At 32.3% G+C, this 12,448-nt stretch overlaps 1 protein-coding gene across 7 annotated transcripts in view; it reads left to right on the top strand.

Annotated features, from left to right (window-relative positions):
• LOC123714713 (protein held out wings) overlaps positions 1–12,448 on the top strand; it is a 57,482-nt gene that overhangs the window by 29,581 nt on the left and 15,453 nt on the right. For all 7 annotated transcript variants that reach the window (XM_045669115.1, XM_045669113.1, XM_045669118.1 and 4 more), the window contains exon 2: positions 9,123–9,256. In XM_045669115.1, coding sequence (XP_045525071.1) covers positions 9,123–9,256 — 134 coding nt within the window. The remainder of the gene's footprint in view (positions 1–9,122; positions 9,257–12,448) is intronic.

The following is a 12,448-nucleotide window of genomic DNA, read 5'->3' as shown; positions in this document are numbered from 1 at the left end:
TTATGACAGCATTTTATATTATACCTACTTTATAATTAAAATAGTTTGTATTTGGGTTAAAGATTTAAGCTTTTTTGGCGTCGATCATAACTATATTAAATTAAAGAAAGTTTTGCTCGTATATAATAATAATTCTAGTATACTACATAATCATTGGACAAATCGGTATTTAAAGCTACTCAGACCAAGCCGCAGGTCGCTGGTTTATTAAGAAATCCATATAATGTATGAAATACTATTACGAAAGTATATTTTATAATATAACAGTACAGATCGATTTAGTTTACCCAAACCACCGCGCCGGGGCGCTAGATATAGTATACGTTTGTAGCCAACATACTTGTTAGCCTCTTAATACTTTGACAATAGCAGTGTATAAAATATATTAAAAAAAAACATTTTCTCGTTTGTGACTCATGTATGTACTATATACCCTATACCAAACCATGCATATTAAATCGATAATTACCGAGTCAAGAGCTATTAGGATTAAAACATAAGTTTTTTAACCACATCTTATAACAATGACACATCACCTGTATCTATTGTCAAGGCATCGCGTAGGCGGGCTTTTGAGAAACGACTTTGCATAAATGACACATTATTATGCATTTGTCAAAATTGACTTTGATATCTTTTAGTACAGATGAACACAAGAATAGCTAATAATAATATTATAAATAAAAAAATATGCATTTCAATAATAGAAAGACGAGAAAAATACCTCATACAAAGATGATTTAGTTTAATTAAGGAGAGAGATGCATGTTCAAAACCTATAAAAGTATATATTTATATACCTATAGGTATAAACGCAATCTTATAAGATAAAAAAACAATCCTTCAAGAAAAGAGCGTACCAATTCTTGAAAGGCCGGCAACGCACTTACAAGCCTTCTGGCAATGTGAGTGTCCGTGGGCGGCGGTATCGCTTAACATCAGGTGAGCCTCTTGCCCGTTTGCCTGCTATTACATAAAAAAAAAACATTACATACCTACACTTAAACTCAAGAAACTATGCAGAGTTGAAACTTAATGTAACTAAGTATGACTCCCGTATGTCTTAATTATAGGATTTTGAGACAGTTGCAGGCATCATAGTACTTATTAAATCTCAACACTGACTTACACTTAAAGAGGTTTCTTCTAAAATAATTCATAATTTGCTTTTATCCTAGTAAAACTTCATATATGATATCAATCAGTTTGATAGTCTGGTGCTGTCAACTGCAGTAGAGGACGTCAATTGTCACTGTAACAATTTCACACTTGCATGTGACTTACTTAACATTGCATATAATACTAATTTGTAACTTAAAACAAGGGTGAATTAATAACAAACATCTACCTAAGTTTTGTAACCTGTCAGCTGTCAGTTACACTTATCTATCAGTATGAAGTACAGTCATGTAGGTGAAGTGTTATTAATGGTTAAGTTGACAAGCATTTTATTGCCTGTACCTGCCAAGTGCCCGAATTATCCATTGTCTCCGTGTCAAAATAACATTATGTATTCTAATAGATTTATGAATTTGTGCTACATATTAAACCTAGTATAGAGTATTTGTTAATTAATACCTTGTTTAAAAGTGACTATGTTAAATTTCAACAAACGTACCAAATGTCTTATGTTTAACAACAAAATACATCAATGAATTGAAAAATTATCTTTAATACGTCGCTGACCATATAACGTATTAATACAACAATAGTGTTAGTGCAAATGTATAAAGAAATACGCAACGGTAATGCCTATGCAATTGTTTTTGCGATAAAAATGAATAATATAAATCGCGATAAAATGTGTAGGGGAGTGACACAACTATATAAGGCTGAATGTGGAATTGGGCGGTACATACACTCCATACGGATGCTAGACACATTGACAAGCAAGCTCTCGAATCAGAGTCGATCAGGATGGTTTTCTACGCTATGAGTCAAGTCCAGTAAGTCACACTCAAATACCTAATTATTGCTATTAAAGTTACACCTAAATCGTATTCCTTTCGTATGGAGAAGGATTTTGAGTTCAAGTTAAGCTCGAGTAACTAAAATTGAATATCAGTTTAAGATATTCCATTTTCAAAATATTTATCATCGCCTAATAGCTATATACGTTTTATGTCAGCTGACACTAATTAAAAAAATATACAACGGATGCATAAACTAATTTAACGAGTAATTAGTTTTTACATAAAATAATACGACGAAAAAGATAAAACAAAAGTTTCTAACACAAATAACTTTAGGATCTTTGGCAGCGCATCGAATAGTTTTCGCCACCGTAAACGTGTTCTATTTACACTGTTTTACAAGTAAACCGTGAAAAATAAATATTTGACGATAAATCAGTTAACTGTCGGTTCGGTCTAGCGGGTTTATAGCTATAATAATACCGCGGCTGGTGCTCGTGTCCAAATAATGTCCTAATATTGTTGATTTATTTGAGTATCCGATAGTTTGATTTTTTTAGGTGCTTACTGCTAAGCGTAAATTCTGACTCTTCGGGTAAGATTATGCGACTAGCTTTCCGATAGATTTCTGCCATGCAAGCGTTTTTGAAGTAACCGAGGTGGCTTGTGTGTTTAGTGGTGCAGATTCAGTGTCGAGACGAGTGAAAAGTAATACGATTTTGACGTTAGTTATAGTTTACTCTGACTCTGAATCTTACCTTACGTCACGTATCTCTCTAAATTTTAACGAAATTTGCGCGTCAAAAATAGTTCCGAGTTCGTCGGTGTATAACACTTAAATAGTACATTCATCGTGTACCCGTAAATTTTCACAATCAATGTTTATTGAAAGTAATTATCGTGGTCTCATTCGATGATAGTAGTCCGTACGGCCAATACTCAGTATTTGCCGCTTTCTCAACAGATGATTGCTTTAATTGTTTACTTTGCTGTTCCGTATTAGGGTTTGGGACATATTATTACCTTTAATTGATTTGAGTTTTAGATTCTTTTTCCGGGAATCAAATTCGGACTACTTACTGACACCACTCTTATTCTAATTTTTAAATAATATCGTAAGATAATACATAAAATCTTTAAGACATATCAAAATAAACTCTAATATTAGAAGTTTAACACTAATAATCTTTCAAATACATATCACAGAGAATTTATGTTCACCATTCAGCGATTATATTACTGAGTCTAACAAATGTAATTAAAACATTGAGCCCAGTTTTTGCCTCGTGTCCTCAACATGTGGTCATTGAAAAATGAGTCAGAATCAATCTTATTCACTATTCTGAGGAATTAATGTCGTCCCACACAATAAGTTATCCGAAGTTCTTGAATGTATTGTACGGCGCATATTACTTTGTCAACTTCACATGTACAATTGATTGTTAGGCAACCAAGACCTAATGGAGGGAAATTCAATGTCAAACTACTTTTGAAAAAGGAGGTTTTAGTTTTAATCTGAGTTATAGGTAATTTAAATTTAGAACGTTTTTTCTTCATTTATCGAATCTTCTAGTAACTTATCGAACGGCCGCCAAATTTGTTAATGTAATTTTGGACATATTTATGATTCTCAATTTTGACCATAGTCAAGTTCATAGACAACTCCAAGTTAAAGTTGGATTGACGTTCAAGACGTGCCCTGTTTCCGTAATACCGTAAATATTGTACGTAATTGGCGTCAAAGTACCATTGACACTTGAGAGCAGGAAGTGCGTTCTATTGACTGAAAGTGAACGGCTGTTTGGATAACATTCTTAAATGCTCTTAAAATAACATTAGCCTATGGCTCCTTGAATGGGTAAATTTCATATTTGCTGTTTCACTGACTCATGTTATAAACGAAAATATCATGATTTGTTTATTTTATGCTTTATGAAATCTTGGTTGGTACGGTCTGGATTATATTCCCCAAATTTGATTTGAAACATATTTATCAAGATTTTACAAGCATTTTGTAGTGTGCAAAATCTACGATTTTAGATTGCAGGCAAAATTTAAAATTAAATAAGTAGTTAAAAGTTTACAATTGCTTACAAAACTTCGACAATTTCTTTGGCGAACTAACCAACTGTATAATCGACTCCTGGTGGAGGTCTTCCCTTGGAGATACGACCTCCAATGTTTTAAAGAAAAGGATACTCCTACCTCAAAGGCCTACAACTCACCCACTAAAATGGGTTTCTATGGGCTACGATGCCCTTTTTGGTCGTCCTGTAGGCTCGTTTGTCCCCTTATTCTATTAAATAAAAAAAACATCAAAAACTAAAAAAATGATATGTTAATTTAATGAACGTCAATGAAAAAAATACCTTTAGTTGGTGTAATATCCGTATACTTTTTTTCTGCTGCTGTAAAGCAGTGGAAACTCTGATTAATATAAATATGTAATAACTCTGCTTATTAATTCCCCTGTGCAAATATTAATTAAAGTTTCTTTGAGAAATATATTATAATGAGATATGCTTTTGCTTTCATTAGTATATCTGTCAATGAATCTTGCGTGATGGAAGTTCACGCAAACTAGCCGTAGACTTTTACGCTTCGTTACTTCACGTGTGAAACTCCGCTCATTTCTTATTGTTCTCATTTCTTTCCTCATTTGTATTGTTTCGAATCTATGTACATGAACTTTCTTTTAAAGGAACTGTGTAACGTGAAACCGTTTTCTTGTCTGTAATTTTAACAAGCTCTCATGCTAATATTGGTTAAGTCCTCTTGACTTGATAGTGAAGCAATGGATTTTGGAATGGTTCTATATGCGCACTTAAAACTACCTAGCACGATGAAGATCGAAAAGCGGCCAAAGAATAATTGACGACGTATGTCTGTAAAAGAAAAAGATGATCAAATTTAAAAAAAATAGCAAGAGAATATTACTTAATACGAAGTATATAAATACAATTGTATATTATTGACTTGAAAGTTGTGAAACTGAAGAGCTGTGGAATCGAATTCCAGTCCTAGAAGATACAGATAACACACACTCCTCTCTTAAAGGCCGGTTAGGCACCCGCTAACATGGGTGTCCATTGGCTGCGGTAGCTTGGGTTTATGGCGTCTCCGTATCCTCGCTGAAATATCACATTAAATTATTGCCAGGTTAAACTTTTTCACACTCACACTCACAAAAGAACGTAGTAAATGTATTAGACAAGGTACTAGCATAAACCCTTTGCAACAATGGATGGAGATTAAAACATGCATAGCAAGCATTGTGTGTGCTGCATGAACAAATTATTTCATGGAATTTTCGTATGTATGAAAATAGATGGGGTCAAAGTTTCTAGAATAAAATTCTACCTCTCTAACCATTTACGTATTCTGTGCACTGAACCTTCAAGCTAGAAACGCTTCGTTTCAGATATGGTTCTCTAAGTTTCTTGTTGGTTTATATAAATGTTCCACAAAGTAGTGGCAAAATCGAAAGTGATTCTGAGACTGAGATGTATTGATTTCTGAGTTACGCGTTAAGTGATTCATTTGTTTTGAAACAGTGTTTAATTATAGACATGACCAGACTTGCGGTATCTCAAAAATGGCACATTTTAGGGAAAAAAGTTGGCAAGTCGTTGGATCCCAAGAAGTTGTGTCTTTTCCTTCTAAAAGAATTTGCAAACAATTGCATATTCTGAGTAAAGAGAGCGATTATAGTTTATACAGTACATATGCATGTTGCATTTACCAATATTCTTTATATGCAGATCATCTCATCAGTGCTTAGGCGTCCTTAATTTTTCGGTTTAAAACATGCTGGATCTCTGTCAATGTCTACCATACCAGCAAGTGCTAATTGAGAAAAATCCATGGCCGGTGAAATGCCATATGGACGAAACATATGGCATTTAAAACCTATTGAATGTCAGGATTGGTTTAACAAAGATGACGGTAGACCATAACGGCATATAGGCCATGTTAACATGACACAGACTGGGCCTGGAACGGTACTGCGAGAATTTTTTTAAATATATATATATAGAAATGAAAGACAGGGTCTCGTAAGCAATTGCGTCCCGGCTCGCCTATGAATAATGTAAATAATAATATTACCGAAGTAGCCGGGGCACGCGAAGTATGATTTAATTTAATGTATATTTTTAATAAGAATATCAGAGGTGGAAAAATATCCCTGGATAAAATTACTAAGATGTTTATATACTGAGTCATACACATTGATTACAGATTTATTTTGAACGCATGACGTGATTTCGTAATGTGTCAAAAAAGTTTAAAATGTTTATCTAAAGACTTTGAAGTGGTTAATCTCATTTCCGGATTTCGTAAGCTTTTGAACAGTAAAATAAACCATACATAATATGCAATGTCATGAAATGACTGGTATTCAAAATAGAAAATTGCAGCAACAAATTTTTCCTTAGAACTTACAAACCAGCGATTTATGTGTATGCCCGGTCATTTATTATTTTTCTAATTAATGAATTAATTATTTATTGATCAGAAATAATCTGAAAATATGTACACTACGCATGGGGGTACATATTTTCATAGTAGTGGTAATGATACCTCCTCCTGATATAGAGGTAATGGTACCTCCACCTATTTAAATCTTTTATATGATGGCATTCTATATTTACCTAAAATGCCATCATCAAAAGGAAGTTTCCTAAGTTGGTTGGTTGGTAATTATGTTAAAAAAAGAATTTTCACAATAGTTATGCAATAAGTGGTTGATTAGACAATACATAACATTTTATCATAAAAGGTAGCTTGAAGCTTTTTGTTTTCAAAAAAGGCGTCATAAATCAGCTGTTTCAAAATTTTTAAGCTTTATAGGTATACTTTATCCCGCGATATTTTTCATATCTTACCGATTAAGATATTAAATGAAAAAATACTTAAAAAAAACACGTTTTAAACGGATTGAAGCTATGTTAACTATTAAAAACTAGCTATTAAAAACTTATAATTATTTACATAATTTTAAATTTTAATTATTTTTTTCCTTTTAAAAAGTAAGAAACTGAACAACCGCAACTAACAAAAAAGTTTGACATAAACTTGGAAATTGTGGAATTACAATTAATAAGACAATTTGGATTTGTACTCAATATGAAATTAATCTTACGTAAACTGATATGTAGGTATAACTTGATGAAACTAAAACAACCTTGCTACTGATACAATCGTTAACTAAAAGTAGAATAGAATTACAAGCATCGAATCTACTGCGGTTAATCTACTTTAGTACAAAGTATTATATTCTGAGCTGTAATTTTACTCTGCGGTTACAGGCTTAGAAAATTCTCTAAGCGACTCAAAATAACTCTAAAAACTTATGACTAATACAAATGTTAATAAATAGCCTTACAACGATGACCCTGGTGACGTCATCTAACGAAGACACCAGAAAGACTATTCGATGTAATTTTTCTCGATATCCAGATGATGCGGTAATTGACTTGAACGAAAAGGAATCGCTATCGCGCCGGATTTGTTAAGTTTTAGGTCAGGAGTTCAAGAGATTATTTCATTCGTTATTTCATATACATAGTATAGTTTACTATAAGCATGTTGGAATAATGTATTCTGTTACGGACTGAATACGCCTATATACGCTCAATTTTTGTTTAGAAAAGCAAAAATCTATTACTAATCTGTCACGTTAAAGATCGACGTTGTCTTGATTGATGAACCGTGATTGTTCGTGCTAATATTGTCATGTAAATTTAAAATAATTTTTGAAAACGCGAGGTCTCGTTTGAAAAAATCCAACCATTCTTTAAGAGTTATACTCTTATGATCTAGTATCTGGACAGCTATTGTCAAATTGTGACGGATCTGTCAACAAGTGATAAATTATATTTCGCCTATAGTCAAAGGTACAAAACAATATGCAACATCAGTGACACGGCCATGTTTTATGAATTCATTTATCATAAATTTGTATTCATTAATCATTGATGATGGACGGAACTTCAAGATCTACGTCAATATAAGGTCTTTGTCATCAAGCGAGCCTCCTTCCCATAAAGAAAAAACATATTCCCGGTATTTTTGCTCCCTGGACTTTTAACTTTTGTACAGTTATATTCCGACTCTGTCGCCCTCATTCATAAACACTAGTAATAAATCTAATTCCACTTTTTAGACAGTCTTTCGTCTCTTTCTGCTCATTATGCTTACTCCGTAATGAAGAAGAAATGAGTGGTAGACCTTTGTCGAAACGGTGCAATGACTCTCACGACAGACATAAAATGTTAGTTACAAAGATCACTATTTATCTCTTCTAAGATTGATTAAACTCGTACAAAAAAAAATGTTAATTTTAAGAAACCGTAGGCAGTGTAAATTGTAAGTGTGTATTTAAAAAGTGCGATCAATGTCCGCACATACGTAATTAAATACATAATCCGCTGATCAAACGGACCCTGTGGCGGGTTAATGGCTTGTTTACTCTCTTCACGTCCCTATATGGCGTGAAAGCCACGTTGTCGCCAGACCCCGATGGACCCAGTATGGCCACAGACGTACCTGATACAAAATTATTCGATTTCATTCTGCAACTAATTATGCGTCATATATTCAGAAGTATTTATGCGCTCCATTTTAATGAAGACACATTAGAGTCGTAGTCGAGATTCATCTACGTGTAGATTAAATGCCTTTGTACCATGCGGTACTTATGTGACCTGACATACTTTTAATGCATGAGATGCTGCAAAAACAGATGGTCGGACAATTGTATCCCGGATATTATATGAGTCACTACCTCTTGAACTGGATACCTAATTCATTTTTTTAAAATTATTTTTGTAGGAATTTCTGAAGTATTAAAATGAGTCATATTATCACAGTTTCATAAATCATTACGATATCTTCTTCTATAAATTTCGTCGTTAATATGCACAGCTGCAATGTTATAAATGATGTCATTGTTGACCTGTCAATAATTCTTTCTAATCTCTGACCTACTAATGCTCTGTTTTGTGTCGTGTATTATTGTTGCGGATAATTACCAGTTTTCCTGGACTCGTAATATACTTCTCGTAAATGCTAATTCTCAACGCTCCATTAAATTTTATCATTTCCAGTAAATGTTCAGGCGTCTTGAATTATAGTCACTAATATGATTATATTATCGTCCAGATGTCGTAACACTTCCATTACTAATACACTAATTTTTATTTTCAGAAATCGCAAAAGTGCGCGCGAGTCTGTTCCAAATAAATGGGGTGAAGAAAGAGCCCCTCATTCTGCCGGAGCCAGAGGGAATGCTCACCACACTGACTGAAAAAGTATATGTGCCGGTCAAAGAACACCCAGATGTAAGTAGTTTGCATTAATTCCTCTTTCAATAAATATTGTGGAAACTTATTTATGTTGAAAAATCTTACCATTGTACATTAAAAGACTACACAATTACATCTAGCTATGTACAATAATCATTGCGAATAATTACACCTAGATACCAATAAAATAATGATTACACTGTATAATGACACTCGTAATAACACGGAAGAATCATGTTAAGAATTAAGAAATTAAACACGAATAGATGTAATGAATGAACCAAGCCTTGTAATGAAAATTACAACAGTAAAGTCAAACAAACCAAATAAAACTTGTCAGTTACATCACGTTGCTCCCGATAAAGCTATCTTGCGCAGACGCAATTCTAACCATTTAAAAGGGTTTACTCTCAACGTCAATCAAGATAAGTGTCGCAGGTTGTGAGTTTTATTGCATGTAGGGACTAATTCGTATAAATAGAAAGACAAGGTTGGCAGCTTGCTACATTTGGTGACTTATGTCAGGGCGATCTCGTGGTACGATTAGCTTTGTAATAAAGTTTACAATTTACACCTACAAAACTGTGATCGGAAAAATATAAACTTCACTAATTAAAAAGTTTCTTGTTAATTTGTCTTTGGATGCCGGTAATAAGGTTACAGATAGATAATATCTACTATCAACGTGATTGAACGCGGCAATGATTATGTTGCCTTGTTTATTATGACCTATAAAATAATAATTGAAAGCATATTTATTAATTATTACATAGTAATATAGTTTCTGCTCATTTTGGAATCTTCGATCAATGTTAATATGAATTATTTTTATGGAATATTTATGTATGTAAAGAGTAAACAATGAAATGCTAAAATTCAATTTAATCAAAAGTCTTTAATAATTTTGGTAACACTTCATATAGTAAAGATAATTAAAATCAACAATAATACATTCAACAGTAGCATTCATCTTTCAAATTCATACTCTTATAATAGACGCAATCTGTTTTAAAGATGGGCAGGTCACTGACCCTGTTATTTTTGGTATGCGTAATGCCAGACATTTCTGGTGATAAAAGAAAAATGTTAAATCCTTTAACCATTTAGATCGGCTTATATAAAGTTTACAAATCGGAAATAATATTACCACGAATAACCTATCCTCGTAACATATATCTATGCGTATGGGATTAGATTATGTATATTACTTAGAATTTTATTTAATAGGGGAGGTGGCTTTGTCATGAAAAAAATAATTATTATGTAGTCAAAAACTATTTCTCAGTTTTGGAATAGTTTTTTTAGTTACACTAATATAATCTACATTTAATACGTAGTTCGTTACTTATTAGTGAGCGATTGTAGGCGCCATCCACGATAAGCTTCCAAATAAGGCCTGAATACGATTTAAAAGCTTTTTTATCCCTCTATTTCTTTACGTGTGAAGCAACATGTTCATATTTTATTCATCAGCATGGGACTGTCAATTAAATCTTAAAATTTAGGATTAACTATACTCCTTTTGTTACGTAAACTACTTTATAAGTCGTAACATATGATTTTCTTCTATGAATATTTTTTCTTATTAATTCTTAGAACAAACATTATAATTGCGGAGAACAATAAATACATTAATCTTATGATAAATTGAATGGTAAATTATATTGATTATTGATCAAAGACACCGAACTATGAGATCAGATGTTGACGTGATGGAAACTATTCAGTTCTGAGAATTTGACATTTAAGCATTTACTAACATAGATGCAAATATTCGTAGTTTATAAGAAAATGTATGGAGTCCTCTTAAAGGTCCAAGTCAGTGTCCTTACTAGAGAGAGTAAAAAAGTCACGTTAAAAAATTTGCAGTATTTTAACGTGACTTTTATTTCCATTATGTTTATGTTGTTCAAAGAGAACATATTATCTAAGTGTTAGGTTTATAAGACAACTAGACAAATCTTAATTATGTAAATTAACTAAATTACTTCAGTATTTAAATCAATAATATAATCAACAAGTCTAAACTTGATAGAATAGACTTGATTGCAATAGGTTTAAAGTTAAAAAACTAAATAATCTAACACGATCTTTATGCTGTGTTGAATCCTATAAATGTATGTAGATAAAAAAAATTATATTGAAAAAAAAAAATTATTTTGCAAATTCTATATTTGAAAAGATGATTAATTTTTTTGGCACTTTTTCTTAACAAACGCCATGTTGTTACGGTACCAGATTTCAACAAAACTAGAAATAGAACATACCGAACGCAAATTGTCGAAACAATGGCTTCTGTGTTTGCTTTAACGCTTGGTTATAAAATGTTTATATATTCTAGTTTCACGTATTCAAATTTGAATTTTGTTGAACCAGTTACACATACAATAATACTCGCTTGTATGGTAAAGGAGACGACCGTGCCGAAGCAGAGGAACAATTTTAAACTCTCATTAATGTTAGAAATAGTTGACCATAGACAGAAGTTGAAGAACTATCAAATACATAAAGCATGGTTTTTTTTGTTGGAAATTTCATATATCACAAATTTGCTGTACAATTGTTTTTATTCTATGCAAACAGCGTTAATATGTTAATATGCTGAATCCTCACGAATCCTTATTTGTTTAGTTTACAAAACTTGGACTTTATATCTAATTTAAAATAGTTCCCTAGTAAATTTTCTTCCCCAGATCGCATTATATAGGCCACTCTAATTTCGTCTTAATGACTTGTTTGTGCTCATATCTTCGTGTGATGCTCTACGGTCGTTTTATCTGTTTTTATGATTTACATTCGTTTTAATGCATTATATGGTATGCATCTATCACAATAACGTATGATTTATGGTATAACGTTACCATTCATAACTAAAGATTCTTAGTTTACCGGTGAACTTATTTTAGATTTTAAAAACGTAGGTGTATGTTTTTTTTAAACCTTGAAACTAAATCTTTATTTTATTTGTCTTAATTATTATATTCTCTGCTAATACCTACCGTTCTGCTTTCGTTTAAATATTCCCAATATTCTAACTATGTGTTTTATTTGACTTTACAGTTTCTACTATAAATATAATAGGCATGAGGCTGAATAATTTCAACGTTAACACTCTTAACCATTTCGTTCAATTTGGCATATACGCCATCCCTCCGCGTTATACCATGTGCAGAACAGACAAAGACGTTTAAGCTGTATGAGATAGAGTATTACCATAATAGTATCGTT

Source organism: Pieris brassicae, chromosome 9 (genome assembly GCF_905147105.1).
Source record: "Pieris brassicae chromosome 9, ilPieBrab1.1, whole genome shotgun sequence".
In the NCBI taxonomy this organism is placed as follows: Eukaryota; Metazoa; Arthropoda; class Insecta; order Lepidoptera; family Pieridae; genus Pieris; species Pieris brassicae.
This window is presented reverse-complemented; position numbering and strand designations above follow the sequence as displayed.